The sequence below is a fragment of the Polistes dominula genome, unplaced genomic scaffold, assembly GCF_049000335.1.
Source record: "Polistes dominula isolate Pdom_NZ unplaced genomic scaffold, Pdom_raw_medaka contig_24, whole genome shotgun sequence".
Lineage (NCBI taxonomy): Eukaryota > Metazoa > Arthropoda > Insecta > Hymenoptera > Vespidae > Polistes > Polistes dominula.
Window position 1 is genome coordinate 5,587,979 of NW_028301150.1, and position 23,746 is coordinate 5,611,724.

Here is a 23,746-nt window from a genome sequence, read left to right on the forward strand (position 1 = left end):
ATTGGAAGTCACCCTTCGTATTCCGCCATTTTGGAGCCATAGTGATAACTAAATTCTTATATTTCTTTTCCGTTACTATCTATATATCCTTTTTTTATTTTATAATAATTTGTTTAATAAAATAATATTTCTCAGAGTCATGACATCATTTTAATTTTATCATAGAAGATTGGGGTGAAATAATTTTTCTTGAATTTTCTAATTATTGATTTTGTAGTATCGTTATTCCGATAGTTGTCGCTTTCGATTTCTAACTTGTTCCCTGAATTTCTAGGATCGTAGAACGTTTAAGCCTTACTGATAAGGTATGAATGAAGCTTCGCTTTTTAGTGGTGCGATGGCAGCAGCTGGCTGACAAATCGATGGAAACTTTAACTTCAGAAAATTCTTGAAAGAAAAATATCATTTACTTAATAATTAAAACCGATCTTTACAAAATATAACAAATAATGAAATATTTCTTCTCAAAATTTGAAAAAAAAAAGAATAACATTTTCAAACGAATCGAATAAATGTATTGCATCCAATTTTGTTTCTTTCTTTCGCACAACGCATATGTTCGCCATTTTGACAGGTCCGAGTATGGCCAATTAGCGATAGCAACCCTTTTGAAAGTCTCCATTAAACGCATTCGGCTCGTTTCCACACCCCCTATCTCATAAAATCGAACTATAGCGGCGATTTGGTATTTTTCAAAGAGTTCAACGATTGACCGGATGCTAGGAGTTTTCCGGAAGGTTGCGATAGTAACAAAACAGAAAGGGGGCGGATGACATGGGTGGCAAGGAGGGTTTGAGGGAAAGTGGAGGTGTAAAATGAGCGAAATGGAAAGAGACGTAAAACTGCGCTTTTAATGGCGCCACGCGTCAAGCTCGTGCAAGCTCGTTCGAAGTGGAGGAGGGAGTTTTACTATCCTTACACTCGTTCACACCCTTTTAAGGGTGCGTTCAAAATTGCCCAACTATTGGATGTTCCGTTTTTAATCTGCTTATCGATTTTTTCTTTTTTTTCGATTATTTTTATCACAAATAGAATTGAAATGAAAATGTATTACAAGAAAAAAAAAATCATTATTAATAAAACATTATAACAATTAGTTAACAAATTAATTGTTCGTTAAATTAATAAAAATTCGAATACATTCAACAAACGAAATTATAATAGGTAAAAAAAAAATATTAATCATTTCTGATCTAAAAACTTTTGCACACAGATTTGTAAACGCACTTTCGAACAAATGTTATACAAATGTATGACGAAAATTTGTGATGTGACAATGACGGGAAATCCCGTTACGAAACAAAAAAAAAAGAAAGAGAGAGAGAATAAAGGAAGGTGAGTTGCATAGCAAGGGAAGTGATTTACGATGGTACGTGTATGTTTTAAGCCGGTTGCATACAGGAGCGCACGGAATGTGCGCTTTTTATGGCCGAAAAAGAATGGGCAAAGTATAAAAGGCATCTCGCATTGAGATTCAGCGGGCTTTTATGAGTGCAACTGACCAACTCCCTCTTTCCCTTTTTTTTGAAGTGAAAACTTCTTTAGAATCGTAGTGATTTGAAAACGATGAAATGCTGTAACGAAGAATACGACGAAACATTTCGAAAGAAAGACAAACATATAGGATTTAGCCTGGGAAAGAATGAGATAGAAGAGATTAGAAGTATGAACTGAGATAGAACCTTTAAAATTAAATACATTTTTAATAATTAATAATATTGAATTACAAAATTGCTTTCGTTGTCATATATATATATATATATATTGTAATACAAATAATCCTGTAATAAATAGATAAATATTTAATTTTCTTAATCCTTGACTTATTCCAATAAAGGTTCTCTCTCTTTCTTTATATTCGATTGGTCGAATGAAAGAAAAGAAAAGAAAAAAGAAAAAAAGAAAAAATGGAAGTCGAAGCACAAGGCTCATTCATATGCATCATAAAAAGCGACGAAGCACGTCGTTATTCGTTAAGTATATTTTATAGTTGCGCACACGGTTAAGCGCCTTCGAACGAGTGAAAGAAAGAGAGTAAGAGAAAGAAAGAGAGAAAAAAATGAGAGGTCTCATCGGCATCTAGCTTGTTTTCCCCATAAGCTTTGCGAACCATAAAGGGGCGGAGCTGTTCGCGTACCCCATGAGTCAAGTTCGGGGCTACCAGTACATCTGCGCGTTCGAAATACCCGATCTCGCGAGCACGGATTATAAGGAATATGGGGTGAAAGAATGTGATGAGGCTAGTTTGCCTACATATATAACAACTTTCCATACACACATATAAATGTATATATATTTGTGTATATAAAATATTCTGGCACATCCGGTTTTCTCATATTTTTTACGTCTTTACTCCAATTGTAAGCGAAGATTATGCTAGTCGTATATATTTTCAAAGAAATGAAATCGTACAAACTGCTTCCACTTGGTGTGTATCCCGATTTCGACGATTTAAAATGAAACTTCCTTTACCGTCATACTTTGTTCGTTTTTTTTTATTATCAAAAAAAAAAAAAAGAAAATAATCGATAAAAGATAATTATTATTAATAGATACACACAAGAATAGCAGTTCTTTGTTATAATACTTATTTTTTATTATCACTAAGGAATGCACAGATTTATTTTGTCTTTTGAAGGTCGATGTAATGTATAAACGAGAAGAATAAGACTGACCCACATAAACTCGATGCAGATGCGCTCACTTGGGTACCCTCGTTGCATTTAAATTCATTTAAAGGTTGTATTTTATTAACTGGCATCTCATACGAATGCATCACCTTCTTTCCCGTTCATGCTTTTCGACAGTCGGAGAAAAAGAAAGAGAAAAAGAAAGAAAAGTAGAAAGAGTGAGACGGAAACTAAAGAGGTTGGGGGTAGGGGAAGGGGGAGGGGTAGGGGGAGGAGAATTCTCTTTGTTCGATCGACGTACGCATAAGTACTTATTTACGTGTAGTACATAGTTCTTCGTCGTGCATATATACATATGTATATACATACATATTTACACGGTGTAAAACTCGTGCCTGCATAATACGCTTGTGGGAATATTATGTGGTAAACGAGAAAGAGAGAAAAAGAAAGAAAACAAGAGAAAGAGAGAGTGAGAGAGAGAGAGAGAGAGAGAGAAAGAAAAATGGAGAAAGAGAAATAAAGAAAATACGTGGAGCCCCATCTTTCTTTTTCTCTCTCTCTCTCTCTCTCTCTCTCTTTTTCCCTTCATCACTACCATGGCTACCAACATCGTGCAGCTCTGCATTAAATTACGAATACATCCTGGCACGGTGCCTAACACGTGGACAGAGAGAAAGACGCTGCGATAAAATTCATGAAGCTAGCTGAATTTTTATTCGCTAACGTTTAATAAACGACTTTGTGTTTTTAACGAGCGTTTTCGTAAGGATTTCTATTGATTACTCGAAAAAGAGTTTGGAAGTTTGAAGCTTTCTTTAAAAAAACCGTAGTTAAATTCGTTAACTTTTGTTAGATTTTTGATTAGATAATTATTATTGATATAGTGTGTGTTCTATGAAGAAAATTATTTAAATATAAATACATTTTAGTATACTTTAATTATATATTCAATAACGAGTTTAAATTGAATACTTTCGTATCTGCAAATATGTATATTTCGCATATTAATTAATTTTGATTTGATATTTTTATTAGATGAAAGTTTGAAATTAAAAATTATCGTTGAGCCAGGGGAAAGCGTTAAAACGATTGAAAATATTCATAGAATACGTTAGAGTATTGAACGTACCTTAAATGATTGTTAATTAATCGAAAGAAATGTAAATTGTTGTTGAAAAGCATGTAACATAATCCATCTTCTTTGAAATCTATCGTAATACTGATTCCGTTGTACTCTGTGAAAGTTCTTTTATTGATTATTGTTTATATGACTTTTCCGAGAAAGTTGCATAAGTATAACGAAAATAATATATGTAATAAATAGAATTTATTTCTTTCGGAAAGTCATATAAACAACATTCAATAAAAGAACTTTCATAGAAGACAACGGAGTCAGTATTTTGGTGGATTTCGAAGAGAAATGTCGAAGCCGAACTTCTATTCCGTATTTTTAGACTATAATATACACTTTTTTCGATTTATTAACGATTGTTTAAGATATATCGATCATTCTAATTTATTCTACTAATATTTTGAATTTAACTAAAATATATTTGTTTTGAAGTTCCTAGTCAATGATCATTTAATAAAATATCAAATCAAAATTTATTTATTATTCGAAGTATATTAATAAATATAAAAAAAATCTTTCAAGTTTTTAAGATATGCCAACGTATTTATTTCTATATTTGTTTTATCCTAAAGACACTTATATAAATAATTTTCAATAAAAAAATTTAATATACATATATAAACGTAACGATGTAGAATTTTTAAATGACAAACATAATACGCTTTATAATTTTTCATTATCTTATCCGAATTACGTGAAAAAAAAACAAAGAATTTTCTAATCGAGAACTGTTTTCGGATGTTTAGAAAAAAGGGGAAAAACAGCTGAGAGAGAAAAGAATTTCATGTTACCGAGAATAGTTGTAGTAGTTGATCGTTTTTGGGGAATGTGAAAAAACATGTGTCTATTTCTAAACACATACTAACTCTTACACAACCATAGGTTGAAAAGATAGAGGAAACTTCTGTTAACGTTAGAAGATGGTAAAAGGAAAAAGCGAACAAAGGAAGCTGAAGCTGAAGCTGAAGCTGAAGCTGAAGCTGAAGAAGGAGAAGAAGAAGAAGAAGAAGAAGCTTCTGGTCGTGTTGTTGCGTCGCAGTCGTTCATCGATCGAAAACTTCATCCGCATCGTTACTTATACGACGACTACGACCATCCCGTTCCGTTCGTTCGTTCGTTCTCTTCACAGGGCGGCGTCTTTTTTATCCCACTACTTTTATATCTCCTTCTTTCTCCTTTCCCTTTTGCCCTTAGTTCCCTCTCTTCACTCCTTTCAGATCCCGGCATCACCGACGCCACCACCACCATCCGCCTTCCGGCCGGCTCACTCGCAAGCCGCGTCCCGTCTCGAACAAAGGAAGAAGGGGCATAAATAATCTGAGTTTCCAGCTCTAGTGAGTGAGTGAGTAGAGAGAGAGAGAGAGAGAGAGAGAGAGAGAGAGAGACAGAGAGAAAGAGTGTACTGATAATTAGATTCCAAGGACCGCCTATTTCGGCCGAAAGTTACGTTCGAAGAAGAATCTCTGCCTTTCGTAAACTCTCCCCCATTCGTTTTTCTTTTCTTTTCTTTCTTCTTTGCGACCTAAATATAGGTATAATAATTCTGTTTACCTCTTTCTTTGTTCTCTCTCTCTATCTCTCTATCTTTTTATCTCTTTCTTCTATTATATTATTTTCATCCGTATATAAAAACAAATATAGATTTCAAATAGGTATAATATTATTATCATTTCAATGTATTTAATAATTGTTTCTTTTATGAATACATAAATTATTTTTTTTTTGTTACATATGTTACCGTGAAAGAATGAAATTCGAGATTGTAAAGATTAGTATGTTAGCTTGTCAACACTTATCAAATATTTCAGTGAAAGACCGCATATATTTGGATTTATTTTTATTCATTAATATTTCTGAGATACACCAAGCTATCGTGCATTAATCTTGACATTATCCAATTTCGGTCTTCTGCAGTAATATATATATATACACAATGAGTGTTCGTGTATTGTATGATATTCTGTTAACAGGCGAAATGCGAAAGAAAAAAATTAATTACTGATATACAACTTGGGTAATTAAAAAAAAGTAAATAGTAAAATACACGTACACAGTTTTAAAATATATAATAATTAAAAAAATAAAAATAAAATAATACAATATTCTTAAATTGATTTAATATTAAACAATGAAAATAATTATTTTATTAGGATATCATTTTAATCGTATAATTGTTGCAATTATTTTTTTCTAAATCATCGAATTAACTTAATTGGATATTTGATAATGAAATTAATGAAAAATATTTCAAACGAAAGATTGATTTCATATGCATCATGGTTCAAAATCATGGATCATTAAATATTAAAATAGAAAATGAAATTTACGTTTCTTATATTTATCTTTACAAACTTTAACTTTGTTCCCCCGTTTTTCCGACTTTATACTTCCCCTCTTCTTTCATTTTCGTTGGCAGGCGAAGAAAACAAAGAGAACTTGTTCTTTTTCCACCCCTTGGAAATGCGTCCAGCATATTTATGGTGAAACAGTGCTGCTGTACACTTACAGCCAAGAATTACTTGTCCCGTTTTCAGCATCCACCGCAAGAAGCATCCGAAAAGGAAAAAGTGGTGAAGTAGAAGAAGGAGGTGGAGAAAAAGGTGGAGGAGGAGAAGAAAAAAGGGATAGAAAAAATAGAAAGCGTACGCGGAAAAGAGCGATAAACGGACTCTCGTACTTCTCGACACAATGAATTTGACCAACGTCCGAAGGGAGTAGCCCTCCCTCACGAATAAGGGCTTCCGATTTCTTTTGAAAGAGAAAGAGAAAAAGACAGAAAAAGAGAAAAAGAAAGAGAAAGAGAGAGATAGAAATAGAAAAGAAGAGGGCTTAAGAAAGATTGAAACAATGGAACCACTAAAAGATCAACGATTCTCAGAATTATTGATAATTTCAAGTTTCCGATACAACAAATGTGAATAATCATTGATATTGATTAGTTGAATGAATGAATAATATTCTTTTTGAATGATTTTATAAAAGGAAAACAATGAAATATATCTAACAAAAGTTAGTTTATTCGAAATTTGGTTTAAATAAAAACTATTAATAATATTTTTAATTGAAAATGAGACGAATATTTCTATCAGTTTTATGGGGAAAATTCACAAAGCTTTTATAGATACACAGTTATCTTTTGCAGTACTCTTCGTTTAACTTGTAAGAATAAAATACAAAAGATCGAGGACAACAGACACACACACACACACACACAATTCCGCATTTGGCAAACGTTGTGTTCAGGTAAACGATCAAGGAAAAGAAATCTCGAATGCATTCCCTTTTTTCTTTTTATTGTATTCTTCTCTATTTCTTTTTATCTTTTGGTGAAGGTAACAAGATGCCTCGTATAAAAATAGTTACTGGTATAATGGGTGTAACGAGGAAAAGAAATTGCTACTGTTAGTATACCGGTTATGCCAAAGGGAAAAGGACAGAGGATGACTCTCGTAAATTTAACGTGCGAACAGTACCACAATGCACGTTAAATTATTCTCCATCTCCCTTTTAAAGGGCTTTGAATTATTGCACCTCTAGGACCTATAGGGTGTCCTGTATTAATCGAGATAGTTTGAATGGAATCGTTGGATCTCAAATCGTAATAAAATTAATCATCCTGCTGGTATGGTAGTTCCATTGCATTTGTTGTTACCTAAGATTTACAATGATTACAAAACATTACTGTAAAGAATAACCATATATAAAAGTATGTATTGTCAAATTGTTGCATCGAAAAAAAAACATACTGTTAAAGTATTCGAGTACTGTATTGCCGGTTACAAAACTTTATAGTTGTTTTTTTTTTTTGGTTAACACACAAGTCCAGATAATTTCGATGAATTTTTATATACGATCGATTTGAAGATTATTTTTTTTTTTTAAACAAATGAATATGCAGAATTTGTTGGATTGTAAAATAAATTATTTTTCATATAGTTTATATGAAAGATGAGATTATTTTTTGGGGCCAACTTTTTGATTCACAAATACCCCACAACTGTACTCGAAATAGTTTTCTACGAAACTTTCTTTGATGAGAGAACTCGGAGAAGAAAGTGGAGTTAGGAAGAAGGAAAAATAAGGTATATAGGGACGATTTAACGGGGGATTAAATGGGACTCTCTTTATCTCTCTCTCTCTCTCTCTCTTTCTCTTTCTCTCTTTCTTTCTCTCTTTCTCAACACAAGCCAGCCGCTATTGATTTTCCTTTTCTCGCATGACGCGGCTAAGGAGGATAACAAAGGATCATTAAAAATCTACGAATTTCATTTGATAAGCGTATACTTTTCAATCTCATTTTTCCGACAATTTTTTCTATCGCAAAATTCAACCCATCTTATGGTAATATTAAATTCTCAAATATTCGATTTTTGGATTGTTGAGTTGGATACACTGTTAGTTCGAAGAATTTCAATAGCAGTGAAAAAAGACCAAATACTTCTACCTGAGTTTATAATTCATTGCAAAAGTGATGTTCGTTCGAGCAACACGTGCACCTGCTCATGAGAAAAATAACAAAAAGAAAACGATATTTTTTATAAATGATTTGAACATTATTGACAGTGCTTCAAAATTCGTTGAGTTAAAATGTAAAATAATTTTGAAAGTGAATTAGATTTATTTATGCCTGGAAAAATAAAAAAAGAACAGAAAATCGTAAAAATTTAGTATCATGATCTGACAAAAAGTTTGAATAAAGAATATAGTGTATGTTTTGAAAATTAATGAACGCATTTTTTTTCATTTCACAAAGACTCACAAACAATCAATAAAAGCATTTTAATTATAATACCATACGTAATTGAAGAAAATTAATACCAATGAAAAAAACGGGTATTAAAAACCATGCTTGATAATTAAAATGTAATTAAAAAAAAATATATATCAAATTTTAGCTGATGAAACTTGATAGACAAAGGTTCGGAAAATTAGGGATTGCAAATGAAACAATTTGAAATTGTTGAAGGACATTATGGTGGATCCAATTTGGCAAGAGTATAAAAAAAATTTCAAATTTAGTTGAACTTTAGTCTGGACGTTAAGTACATTTAGCAAATCTCGTAAATCAACGCTTGTATTTCCGTAGCGTAGTTTAACAAAGGAAGTCGGTCATTTTCAGCGAGGGACAAAGAGAAGATGGTGGTTTTGAGATAGAAAGGGAAGAAGAAGAAGAAGAAGAAGAAGAAGAAGAAGAAGAAGAAGAAGAAATGGGGGAAAAAGAGAGAAAATGTGTTTATTGTGTAAAAACTTAAGAGGATTTCGTAATAAAATTCAAGCCTAAGTTAAACTAGAAATTACGATTTAAATGTAAGCATGATAAGTGTTAACGGAGTAGGTTAAACGTATTTCAAAGTATAGAAAATATAGTCCAAGAGTTTCGAGTTGTGTGTACTGTTGTCCTTGTCGTGTATATTATTCATGCACATATCTACGATTAAATCAACGCCCAACACAACATAGCGCGTGTCTTTTTTAGAGATGAAGGAAACATAGGAAGATAGAGAACGGGGATAGGGGGTTATGGGGGAGTGGTCCACAGGAGGAGTGACACAAGCATCGTCGAGAACAAAAGTGATTTAACCGTAAACAGAGAGGACTCGTGGAGTCGTAGAAAGCAGAGAATATAAGGGCTCTGAATGGAGAAAGGAAGAGTCGAAAGTGGGTAGATAGGGCAGAGGATATTTCCTTCACAAACTCACCGGGGTCACATTTCTCTTGATTTGCGCCGAAACAATCCGACTATCTAAATTTCAAATATACTTGCTTCGTCTCTATGTTCGTTTTATTCTTTTTTCTTTGTTTCTTCTTTTTTTTTTTCTTTTTCTCTACCAATGATTGAACTCGACTCCTGCGATTCTGAGACGTCATTAATTCTTTTTTATGCCAACGTAAATAAAATATTTGCTAAATGTCAAATTTTCTTTTATAATTAAACCTCCCTATTTTGTTTTTTAAATTATCATTTAATTTTAAACATTTCTCATTATAGTAGTAATATTTTCTTTTACTTGAGTTTAATTTAGATTTCGTTATAACTCGTTTGTAGTTTTTATGATATTTGATACAATATAAATTTTTCCTTCATTTTCAATTAAGTCCACCCTTTTTATGTCGATGATAAAAAACAGCGAGTTGCAAAAGAGTCGCGTGCAAAATGAATTCAACGAGTAACCTCTTTAAAGGATATCCAAGTTTCCGAATAAGTTCTACGTAAACTCGGTGTTCTAGAAAACTATTAAATATCGATTTGGGGGAAAAAGACTGGAAGATAGTAAGTAATAAGTAATAAAGTAACGACACACACACTATGAAATAATGAAATGCGAAATTGAATTGTCGCGTTAGAATTTAATGAATAATCTACCACTTAATTATTTGAATATATTAAAATTGCTTGAAATAATTTAAATAAATGAACGAAATGTTGAAGAATTAAATAATTGTGTTTATTGACATGCATATATATATCTGCCAAATTATTAACTATTTTGTAATAACATATTGGAAAATATAAATAATATACTAAAAGTAAGGAATATATATTTTTTGTTTTTTTGTTTGTTTATTTTACCCACTTCAAATAAGTCTCTTATTTATCGATCGATGAAGTAAACGGCATTGGTTCATCGATTAAGGGCCGATTCGTAATATCATTGTTCGTGTGGTTGCACGAGGGATTGCGGACGATTGAGCAGTCGGATGCCGTGAAAATAATGACGCAAAGCAACGCCCTACGGGTTTATTTTTTGAGGAATACCATCACCACCACCATCACCACCATTACCGACCATGTTTTCCCATAATTTCAGTATCCTCGATATCTTTTCTTTATCGTCGTTGTCTCCATGGATTTTTTTTTATACAGAAAAGGGCTACCAACTGTGGAAACGTATCAAGAACACTTATTCGTCCGAGTTACGTTAGAAACATCGATTTTCATGAACAGACAATGAAGGGCTTTCTCCCTTGACTACGTTGTTGGGTCTCGTTAATGAGTAGAACAGGGAAACGCATCCTTTCATTTGATGGAACCCTTTTCGACTAATGCCCTTCTATGATGTATACTTGATAAATATATAGATCTACGCATCTACTAAGCTTCTTGTTGTAACACTCGTCAATTATTTCAAAACAATGATCAAATCTCCGATATAATTATTTCATTGTTATTACTTTCTTTTTTCAATAATTTTTAACCTTGAATATTAAAAAAAAAAAACAAATAATAATTTGAAATATAAATTATTCAAGCAAATCATTCTTCGTTTGTTCAAATGCAATAGGAACGAGACGATAGAAGAAATGCAGCTGGTTTTGGCCTTGTTCAAACAGAATAAAAAGAAAAAGTAAAAAGTAAAAAGTAAAAAGAAAGATGGGGAAGGGGGTAGGTGAAGGGTTGGAAGGGGCAAGGGGGATAGGATGGGAACGGGAGAAGTGCATCGCGTGTTTCGCCTGCTTTGCTTCTTCCTGCGTCCGTGCAAAGCATGGACGGAACTCAAGGTCGCGATAATTCGCAAAAGAGGTGGGGATAACATATAGGAGAAGCAAAACAGGGGGGGAAAAAAGAGAAGAGAGACTGTTGTGTGTGTGTGTATGTGTGCTTATGAGAGAGGCAGCTGGAAGGCAGGCAAGCAAGCAGGCAGGCAGCTAGCAAAAGCGGCCGAACTGGCATGCGGGGCCCAAGGTCTTTCTCCCAAGGGCCCCTATTACGTGACCACGCGAATACACGTGGACACACATACACGCATACATATACGTGTAGACAAACGCATACTTATATATCAATAACAGCATTTACATAAGAGATCCTGTTGGTTGAAAAAGGATGGACGGTCCCCGATTCGACCTTCGCGCAAATTCGAACAACACGTGCGCGAGAAAAACACGCGTGTTTGATAGACCGTATAGTGTTTTAGTATAGTATATAGTATAATATATATATATGGGTCAAACTACGCAGCTCTTTTGAACACCGCGTGGAGGACGAAGAAGACGAAGTGAGTGTGTAGTTACGTCCTTTCTTCTTCTTCTTCTTCATCTTCTTCTTCTTCTACTTCATTATGCTTCGTTTTATTTTTATTTTTTTTTCTTATTTTTCTACTTCGTTTTTGTCTTCGTTTTTTCTTTCTTTATTTTTGGTACCCTTTGGAATAGAAGAAATGCGATGGTTAGCGCCAGGGAATTCGACGACGTAGTAAAAGAAGCAACAGCACGTGTTCGACCTCTTTTTATTTTTGCAAAGACCCATAAAGGAGTTAAGTATCGTGCTTAAACGATGACGTTCTTTCCTTCCTTCCTTCCCACAGGCCGTAACCTCGATCTTTCATTTTTTTTTCTTTCTTTCTTTCTCTCTCTATCTTCTATTTCTATTTTTTTCCTATCGTTCTTTCTTTCTTTCTTACTTTGCCAGTGAATTTTTCGTAACACGTTGATCAACATATTTGATTTATTTTTGGTAGCTAATACAAGGTTTACCTTTATCTTTGTTGTATGATTAAATATTTTCTGTCCTCTTCATAACCCCCTTCCCCTACACCCCCTATCTTGCGCGTTTCTTTTTTTATCTTTGAAAATAACGGACGTGGGTTCTTTGTTTTGGTAAAAAAAAAAAAAAGGAAAGAATTAGTCTTCTCTCTCTTTCTTTCTTTTACATTTAGTAAAATGTCAGGTATGATGGTATATCACAGAAGCTTGTGAAAAATAGCAAGTACGTTTTTTCCCCCCAATCTCTCTTTTGGTACGGATCGATTTCATTTCCAGGGTACTTCGTTATTAAAACGAGATCATTTTTCTTGATTTTCTTGCCTGTACGATCGAAAATTTCATAGAGAAAGACTGCCGTTAGGTCTCCAGGGTGGCATTCGACGGGACGCCTTTTTCTCACCGGTATCCAATTCGTAAAAATCCACGTTGTGCATAGTCTATATTCGTTCTTCATGAAAGAACGCGCGGAAAGGGAGAAATAAAGAAAAAGGAATAGGTAGAAAAGATGGAATACGTATTATACCACATATATATACGTAACATATGCATGTATATTTCTTTATCCTTCTCTTGCATATCCTTCGTTTTCCTTCTGACAAATGCGAGGGTCCGTCACGCGTAGGAGGATGCCTAATTTACCAGCCGTGATTTTTGCTCGCGCCCTAACGCTTTTGCCCGAGGGTGAAACACATGAGTTGCACGTGAGAAAAAAGGAAAAGGAAAAAAAACAGAGTGAGAGAGAGAGAGAGAGAGTGAGTGAGTGAGAGAGACTTGTCGATGGATGTATAACCTTTTTCCATATGACGTATCGCCGTGATTACCCTGATGTAGATTCGTCCGTCTGTCGGTTCGATACCGTATCGAGAACACACGTTTACCCCTTACCAATTCACGTTTTATCCAAGAACGCATCGATCATCGTTGCGCCCACGATTATTCATCGCGTTGCGCACCATTGAAAAAAAAAGCTCAGCTCGGCTCTTCCGTTGAGATTGAAAAGCCATTCCGCCGTCTGGGAATGTGAAACGAACCGCCTTTCTGCGAGTCGTTCCTTTTCCTTCTCCCTACCCTCTTCCTCTTCTTTTTCTATCGAGTTAGACGAGCTGCATCTGATATTTACGTCCTCGTGAAAATGTAATTATGATTATGTCCGTCTCTTCATTCTAAAGAATCTTCTTTAATTTTCAAATGATTAAAACGTGACAGCACATTTCCAACAACTAATGTAAGTACATGTCGGATCTTATCGATAATTTTTCATCAGTAATTACTACTTTTAGATACATCTATCAATATTCAAATGAAAGATCTATAATAAGACGTACAAGTACGTATTCACTAATGTGATTTATTTTAAATCGAAATATCAGTTTTTTGACTTTTAACTAGATCTATCGATCATTTTATAGATAACAAACTTTGTAAGTAGATTATATTATCTTCTTTTTTGTTTATTTTTTGGTGCATTTTTTTCTTTCTTTTTTTTTTCTCTTCTTTGGTCAAATCATATCTCGAGGAATAAAAAAGAAGGGTAATTTATCTAAGTCCATTTCTCTCGGTGATTTAGTTTACCTATTCGACTTTATGGGATATCCTTTTTCTAACAGCGTTTTTATATAAAGATTTTAAGTATGTGTATGTGTATGTGTGTATGTGTGGGGTTATAAGAAAGAAAGAAATAAAGAAAGGAGAAAATAAAATCGTACGTGGTAGAATGGAATCAAGGGTTTTCGACCAATCGGAAGCACGCGTCGATTCATCTCAAATCGTCCGTGGATAGAAATTATTGGGCAAAATTATACGTTCGCCGTATTGGGCCAGATCGATTTCTCCATAACGTTCCTATACTTTTCATGCTACCGTGCCAATGTGCTTTTTTATTCTTTTCTTTTTACGTATCGTATTTAAAGAGTTTACTTTTGTCAGTTAGCACGCGACAAGAGACCGCACCCACTCACGTGGGCCAAACAATTATGTGCCCTTTAATATATACGTGGAATTTTGTATTCCACGAAGTTAAGTAAGGTTGTCCCACTGGCTCGCATTTACTTTGATCCCTAAATTGCACCAATTGCACAAATCGTTTTTTTTTTTTCATTTCTTAATCCACGATGGAATTATTTTAACAAGAAAAAACAGCATGTGTCAACAAATATTGTTCTCTTTCTTTTAGTTCTTTTATCCGATACTGCTTTTTTTTCCAAAATTTTGATATATCGTACGATAATATTAAACAGAGTTTTGTTTATGTTTGTTTATTCCTAGAAATTTTATAAGATAGGAAAGTCCATTGTGGTGGAGTTTTTATTTAAAATATATTTTTTTTTCTGTTTTCAAGAAAGAAAAACCGGTATAAATGTCGTTCGGTGTATTTTCTGATTGCATTAGTAATATAGAGTGATAAAAAAAGATTCGTATAAAATAATATAATATCGATAAGATTGGTATCGCATAGTTTTGATAATTTTCTTGGAAGTATTGCATTTGTTATTAGAAAATATTAAAGATTTGTCTTGAATGTTATCATATAAAAGTTTTCGTAGAACGATATCTTGGTGTGATATTTTGAAGCATGAGATAAGCAATGTAAACGAGCTAGAGTATATCTTACATATATACGTAAAAATGTCAGGTGAGTTAGGAATCTTTTCTTTTTCTTTCTTTTCTTTTTTTCTTTTTTTGAATTCCCAGATGGAAGGTCGTAAGGTGGAGACGTTTCTCGCGCGAAAGATTTAAGAATAAGAAGAAGAAAAAGATGTCAAAGAGCCAAAGACGTCGTCGTAAAGTCCTCTACTCCTCGAAAGAGTGAGAGATTGATGTCAGATGGGTGGATTTCAAATTGTCAAGGAGAAAAATTGAGACTACTTTCAACGATGTTACTTCCATGAGACATCAACATGAGAAATACTTTTTTTTCTTTACGTTATTTCGTTCCAAAATTTCAAAGTATTTTTATAACGATATGCATATTGCGTTTAATGTTTTAGAACTTATTTACCATTTTCAATCGTGTGTAGTAAAACAATGAACATTGAAAATTCGTCAATCGCAGACACATTACGAAATAGATTGTGTCGTGGATAAAATTGATAAGGTTAAGACATGATCTAGACATATCTGGTATGTATTATTTATATATGAATTAATAAGTGTTTATATACAAGTTTCGTTCTAATGAGTAAATCGTTTCATCGTTGTTCCGTTCTTTTGATGAACTCGGACTAAAAGTGAAATCCTTCGTAATAAACACATTTTTACAAAGAATTTTTTTTTATGAATTATTATTTATAACAAATGATCATAATGTCCAAGTTTTCTTCTAACCAGTACATCGATTTATAAGATAACAGCTGCATTAGTCTCTTGTTTCATCGTTGTTCCGTTCTTCGGTGTACTCGGGACCCAAAGTGGAACCCTTCGTGAAGGCACCCTTCTTATTTTCGTATTACCACTTTGCGAGGACGGGATTTCGTTGGTACTGCGAGGCGTCATTATCGGGACGCCTGACTCACCGTAATTACAGGCTTTTTGCGTGCCGACGAATTTTTATTACGCCCCCTTGACTGCCGTTCGACACGAGTCTCATTTCCTTCTTTTATTCCCAACTACGTTTTTGATTCGTACATTTTTTCGTTTTCAGGCGCGATTCCTCGAAACCATCCATTACACTTACGGTCAATTACGAATATATCGAGTACAATTTATAGTCAATGAAAGAAAAACCGATTAACACGATGTGTCTGTGTGTTTATCTGTCTATTAACGTAATTGCAGAAATCTATTTGACCGACTTTCATAAACCGTTCGATCAAATCGAAAGGCAATAGGGTTTTAAATCACCTTTCAAATATCACTTGTTAGAATATTACATGATTTTTTTTGAAGATTTATATCGAAATTATATATCGTTAAATGAAAAAATGAAATTATTTTCCCAACAACTCAATACATAGATGATAAATAAATAAATAAAATAGAAACTTTTTTTTCATTTAGCTTCTCGACAGCGTCATTTTTTGTTGTTGAGAACTCGTAATCAACAACCCGTATCGTCTTATCGTTGACTAGGATCTACCCTTCCTTCAAAGTCTCGTTTCGTAAAAGCACTCTCTCTCTCCTTCTCTCTCTCTCTCTCTCTCTCTCTCTCTTTCTTTTTCTCCCTGTGAAGGACTGGTCCTTTTTCCTCGTCTTGCACAATCTATTAGCTGCTTGCTTTTTTTCTTTTTTATTTTCTTTTTTCTTTTTTTTTCTTTTTACGATTAATACCTTCATCCGGAGGCAGTTGATCAAATGCGATACTACCAGCGCCGACGACGGAACTCATTTCATGTGTTGCACCTGCTTCGCATGCTCTTATCCTTTTTGGACGAGGAACCTACGAGGGATTTAGATGTATCCAAGCAACCTTCTTTCTTTTTCTTCTTCTTCTTCTTCTTCTTTCTCTATTTTTACTTTTTCTTATCCTTCCTGTATTCGACTCAATGGTGTTTCCTAATATCCTTATTTACGATTAACTTCCTGTTTTCCTAAAACGTTTAAGAGTCAAACTGGAATGTTGGAATGTTGTCCTTTCCCTCCGTTTTATAACTTTTACTTACGTATTAAACGTGTTCTATTTTTTAATATTCTAGATTAATCGATATTAAATTTTTCATATAACATTGAACAAAAATGAAAATAAACAAAGAAAGAAAAGTTTTTATACTCAAAAAAGTAAACACGTGCAAATAATAATACATACTGAAAAACAATACTTTGGTAAAAAATCTTCTTTAACTATTAACTTTTATATTCTTCGAAAACATTTTCACAGAGAATCCAATTGGAATATATTATTTATTCAATTTTCACTTCCGTGTTGTCAAAGCAAACGTTATTACATCTTTCAATCCGTTAACTAAATAATCTCGCGTATATTATGTGTCGTATTTTTGAAAGGTAAGATACTTTTTTTTTCTTAACAACATGACGCATACGTGTGACAATATATTACACACAAAAATACACGTATATACATATATTTTTAATATAACGCGTTTATGCGACTCGAATGAATTAACGTGTTAAAAACTCGAGAGAATTTTCGTTTTACATATCCGTGCCAATACCGACCTATACCTGGTGTTTCCGGATGAGATTGGAAAAAAATAAAAAAGGAAACAGATAAAAAATTTTTACGAAAAAAAAAGAAAAGAAGAAAAAAAACGTGCACATGCAAATTGCGCCCGAATTTTGGTCCGGAGGTGATTTTATTTTCCGGCCTTTTCTACGTTAGGGAAAGAGAACCGGAACGATGAATTCGGGGTGAAGGGGGGAGGACCCCCCGCTGGCCGTGATCGAGGGTCGCGAAACATGGTACTGGAAGGTAGGAGGAATCGAGAGAGAGGGGTGACGAGGGGGTGGGTGGGGGCTATAGGAAGGATAAAACGTGGCTCGTCGAGGGTTCTCAAAAACGTTACCACCCCAGTCATTACTCCGGCATTAACGAGGGATGATTTTGCCTCTATCCTTCGCGGATTCGTCGCTTTATCGAGTGACGTAGAGGAGACTCGCCGATCCTTTGCCGAAGGGGAATCCTGTCTATGCGGACAAGGAAAAAAATAAAAAAAAAAAAGAAAGAAAAAATATCGAAAAGAAAGAAAACGAATAAGTACGCATTTTCCAATGGGAAAACGAACAAAGGTAAATCCATTGTTTGATAATGTTGAATGAGAGTTCTATTCTTAAATTATGATTTAACGATGAGATTATTAAAAAACGTAATAAATAAAATTATTTATAACGTTTCATTCATGTTAGACGTGTGTACGAGAAATATAAATTTCAGGAATGAAATATGATTTAAACGAATGTTCGAAATAACGGGTTTATGTTACGTTTAATAAAATACCCAGGGTACAAAGTTGAGTAATAAAAATTGTTTATGCTTGTATACGTTTATTTATTTTTTTAAAGATGAAAGAGAAGAACGTATGTACCAGCTGTTTTCTTTTATTACTATTAACTTATAACGCGAATTGTTTTTATATTTTTAATTTTATCAAACGTAATCATATAACCCTAATAATATCTTTTAAACACCGATTTAATTCTCATTCAATCTCTAGTCGATCAATTTTTTGTTCTTTACACCGGATCTGATTCTTTAGCTTACAATTAGTTGATGATGAAGACATACACATACATATAAAATCAACATCGAAATAACATTATCTTACGAGGAATAATCATCATCATCGTCGTTGGTGTTCATATAATATATTAAAGTATCTATCATTAAAGATACCTATTGACTGGCAGATAGATGTATTTTTGTTTTTTGTTTTTTGTTTTTATTCGAAACCGGTTTTATAGTCAAAGAAAGAACAAAGGAATGAAAGAATTTGGCAACGTTCGTTGGGCCAACTGGTGATCGGTCGGTTGTTTGCTTCGTGCCCCGGAAACCACAGCAGCTGCGAGCCGTGCATGAACGGTAGAAAGGCGTCGTAGAACGCGAATTCGAGAAGATCGAGTTCGTTCTTCTATTTCTGATGTGAGTTCTCTCTTTATCTTTATCTATCTCTTTCTCTTTTTCCAAGCAACGGGACAAAGTGCGTTGGACGGATCGTTGATCGACGCAGTAAAAAGATAGGCTCTTGCACAATTGGACATCGAAGCCAACCAGGGTCCTTGGACTCCATTCTGATAGACGGTGAGACAGTCTTTTAATGTTCTTTCGATGCTAACTCTCGCGATCCTCTTACTACTCAAACTCCTATTCGATCCCAGTGAAAGGCTCGCTAACGTAAGATAATGTCGCTGAGAAACTAGTCAACCGAGTTCCTTCCATCCTTTGACTTCCTTCTTTAGCGTAAAATGTTTTTAACCGATAATAGCAAAAATTCACTTAGGTAAGTTTAATTCTGTTTTTTTTTTTAAATCGTTTCCAAATTTTCCATCGGCAAACATTAATTTTGCAAGTTATTTATTTCATATTTTAATTGTAACATTTAATATAATCAATGATATTATTGTCATAATTTTCTGGACTAAATATATGACACACTGTATAAAATTATTATAAGATAATAAATGTTCTGCATGTTAAATTTTCTAAGATAAATCTAAATAATTCTTCGAGATAATTGAATTATTTTTTTTTTTTTTAATGGTACACCCAATTTTATTTTTATAGGAAATTTTTTTTAAATTCTAAAAAGAAAATTTTACTTGATCAAGCACTTGATCTAAGATGAGTTAAAGAAAGTGTATTTTTTAAGGTGCAATATATGTTTTTACATGTATTCATCGAGAACGTATCTATCGTTTAAAAACAGAATTACGTGTACTATGTTTCAATAGCAATAATGATTAAAAATTTTTTTGTTTTAAGAACACCAAGTTAACTTATTTTTCATGTAAAACAGGTTAATTCTAATTGCGTTTGTTGTCAACATAAATCATACAAATGATGAATTATGGAGTATTTAATATGTAATGTGTAATATTTATTTCTTACTTTATGAAATATAAAAGCCTATGCAACATGTTTTACGTAATAATTTTCAGATCAAAATGAATTTCATCATATTTCAACAACGTTATAAGTTTTTAAGTATTTAAGTAAAAAAAAAAAAAACATAAATGAAAACAAAAGAAGATCAAGATAATTCGTATCGCATTCGATCTCTGTACTTCAATAAATCATGATGTAAAATAGCATCATTCAAGTTGATTCACCGTAGAATGAACGTGTCGTCGGTTAATCTTGCTTAGGCTCGATTTGCGTGCACGTTGTCGTGAGAAAACGGCAGGTTCGCGAACCTCGAACCAGTTCAAGGATACATACGTGCTGGCACGTTCGTATGCTAGCTTATAGAACGAATGGATCGATCAAGATTCCTGAGAAGACTATATAGTAACTTTGCAAAACATTCGTACTATCTTTAAAACTCGGTATGTGTGAATAAAAACTTGATTCATAACTCGTCGATGAGTTGGTTAAAATTAATTTACATAATTTAAATTCATTTTATTTAATTAATTTCTGCAAGGTCGCGCGTCTTCAAAGTAAACACGTTATGTGGATATGTGAATTTAAATACTGGTAAAAGAAAAAAAATATCATTTGAATCAGTTCATTTGATTCACTGTAACGTCATAAAACTTTAACCTTTCATCGGCATAGTGGATTTTACTAATAGTCACTGAAGAGTGAATTTTTTATCTCAACGTTATCGTTGATTAAAACATCTGCAAAAAAGAAATGTATTAACATTCTTTAGACTTTTCTAGAATATTATTTTTAATTTATTTCGTTTTTTATAAACATTAATTTAATTTAAAAAAATAAAACAAATATTTATTTAAACATTTGTGCTGATGGATTAAAGTCAAAATTGAATATTGACAAATTTGATTTTATTTAACGTTGAAAAAAATCTCGATTTATTTGATTTCACTTAACGTAGTGTAATTTCAAAGTAACACATTTACGATTAGTCACATTCGAATAATATAGTAAAATTTAATTGAATTCAGTGGTGAAGAAAAATATCTGTGTGCACTTAAGTCGTGCGTACGTCGATCATCCCTTATCGTAAAGGGTTGATAGGAGAAAAGAGAAGGATCGTTGTAGTCGGACGAACACCCTCGTACGTTGTAACTCACGCATATGGCTACCTACCGGTTGGCAGGTTTCCTTGGTAACCGTAAACAGGCGCTCCCTGAAATTTTATCACCGCGTTCGTCGTATTGCAGGTGGACCTCATCGAGCGGCACAGCCCTTTTTACGATCCACGTGGATGTACTCGACTCTGGAATCTTGTGTTCAACCTTTTTTTTTCTTCATTTATTTTTCTCGGAAAAAATGACATACAATAATACTTTGGAATAATTCTCCCACGTTTTTCTTTCACTTTTTGTTTTCTTTTATTTTCTACTTTTTTAAATCATTTCTCCTACTCCACCACGAACAGATGAGTTTATTTTAATCTTCTACTTTTTACTTACTCCATGATTTTTCCACGAAATAGCACTAAAACGTTTTATCGTCGGCGTTCGACACTTCGGAAAAACCCTGCTCAAAGCTTTTCAATCTTCCTAATGGAAGTAGAAAACTTTCCTAAGTGTCGCGAATTTCCCCAAAACGTTTCGGACGATACACTGGATAACGGAGTATCAAGCTCGACCATCGAGTTCTTCTTCTCAGAATTCAATTCCATACGATTGTCGAATAATAGACATAATAGAAAATAACGTTAAAAATCTGCTTTACAAAATTGCATTTATTTTTTTAACTTAGATGAAATATAATAGCGATAATATATGTATCATAAATATAAAATTTATTTCATACAATTGTTTTTTTTCGCTATTTATAATAATTATGAAAATTGTGTTAAGGTAATTTAAAAAAGATAAACAAAAATTGATATATAACAATTTGAAATTATATTAATTTTTCTAAAAATTAAAATGCTATTCGAGAATATACCGTACTCCATAATATTGTATATAAAAAGAAAAAAACTATAGTGTTGAAAAGAAACAGCTGTTTAAGATAATTTCATTATCTTTGAATAAAATCTTCTCATTTTTATTTCTCTTTTATAACCATGTTGATGGAAATGAATTCATTTAAAAATGAATAATGAAACTCGATTGTGTTGAATTAGAAAATTGGGTACATTAATTAGAAACGAAATATACGGTATGAGAATATCATTAGGAAACTAAATGTAAATTTGGTTGATTTGTTAAGCACTAAGTCTCTGTCACCATTGAAGAAGAAGAAGAACAAGAACAAGAAGAAGAAGAAGATGATGATGATGATAATAATTTAAGAAAATTTACGAGAGAAGGAAGGAAGAGAATCAAGCAAGCCGACGACATTGCGTCGCGTACTTGAGGCGTTTTCAGTGCTGTGCAGTGCACCTGCAGACCGCTCGAACGTTTTGCGAGTAAGCACGACGGGTTGCGTCTTCGAAGGGGCTGTAATAATTATTTCTTTCTACGTCTCTCTCTCGTGTCTACGTGTCCAAACGAAAGGACGATTAAAACGGAAGCATCGAGTAATTAAAACCAGGGAGGATATAAAGTTCTTCTCATTTCGCGTGCATAATAATTCCACTCTACCGAAGAAGCCCTTTATTGTCGTACGAGTTTGATACAAATAATCTTATACGTTAGTTGGATATGTTTAATTACTCTCATTTCTTCCGTTCGTTTCGCATATTTTTATTAAATCAGGCATCTTTTTTATTTCTTTTTGTTTTTTAACAATAAATCTTTACAAGAAATAATGTAGTCAATTATGTAATTCTAATAATACTTAACGTCGTTGATTGGTTTTAATTACACATAGCGCGAGAAATTATGCAAATTAAATTTCGAGAAATTATGCAAATTAATTGATTAATACGCATAAATAGATTTATGCCTATCTTCAACATCGATGTCAAAATTTGATTCATCGATTGCTGAATCAATAAATTATTTTTGTCATAATCAACGCTTACGATGATTTCTCAATTTTAATCAAATTAAATTCTTTTTTTTTATTTTTCCCATTTTTTCGCACGAATCACATTTCGTGTTTCTCGATTTAATGGCTGCCTTTCGGATAAATTAAATTCTAGCAGTGACACAAATGGGGATTTTCGGTTTCAATTCAATTTACCTTCATCCAAAGGAACATGTCAGGTATTTCTGTGTTTTTTTTTGTTATCTTGCGTTTTAATTTCCACCGATTTGCTATAAATTATATATTCGGTCTCTTTCTTTCATTACCTTATTGCAAATGGCAATGTTCTTAAAGCAGAGTATTGTAAAATAACGTGTGCAACAGCTTGTCGATACGATCGCGTCGTATCGACGATATATTTGCTCGTATCACAGTCAATGTCTGTTTATTTGAAACGATATTCTCCTTTTTTACCTTTCCCCGAGCTCTTTTCTTTCAATCGAATATAAAAGCCCAAACAAATCGTGTCTTATATTATTTTTTTTCTTTTTCTTTTTGTTTTTTTTTCTCATTCCTTTATGGAAAAGAAAAAAAAAACTTTCTCCCGCTGCTTTAACGTATTCGACGTTCTTCTTCTTTCTTGCAATCTCAGAAACAAGAGAGCGAATCATTCGGAAGCACCTTATTTATGTAAAAATTATTCCAAGTTTCGTGTAAAAGAGGGTTGAGGACTGCGATGGGTTGGTTCCTTCGTGAGAAACGATTTATTGGTTATAAAAAGGGGGAGATAGAAATTTAATATCCATCTAATAACGTTCATAAGACAATTTCACATTCTTATTCGTTCTTTTTCTTTTCTTTTTTTTTTGTTTTTTTTTCTTTTTGGGTTCAATTTATCTCGTAAAAAGAGAAAGAAGAAAAGATATCTCGCGACAAGATCGTTTGTTTGCTATTTTTCAAAACAAAAAAAAAGAAAATGTCAATATTTTGTCATCATCGACAAATCGTTAAAATTAATTGGAGATAATTTAGTTTTGTTATTCGTTTTGAAAT

The 23,746-nt window shown here is 33.1% G+C and overlaps 1 protein-coding gene and 1 long non-coding RNA gene across 3 annotated transcripts in view; both read left to right on the forward strand.

Moving 5' to 3' along the window:
* LOC107065519 (chymotrypsin inhibitor) overlaps window positions 1-23,746 on the forward strand; it is a 132,037-nt gene that overhangs the window by 105,316 nt on the left and 2,975 nt on the right. For both annotated transcript variants that reach the window (XM_089177726.1, XM_015319282.2), the window contains exon 2: window positions 18,828-18,940. In XM_089177726.1, the coding sequence (XP_089033852.1) occupies window positions 18,828-18,940 (113 nt within the window). The remainder of the gene's footprint in view (window positions 1-18,827; window positions 18,941-23,746) is intronic.
* Window positions 4,602-7,643, forward strand: LOC149030821 (uncharacterized). Its single transcript, XR_016178317.1, has 2 exons — window positions 4,602-5,099; window positions 6,182-7,643. It is a non-coding gene; the product is annotated as an uncharacterized LOC149030821 (long non-coding RNA).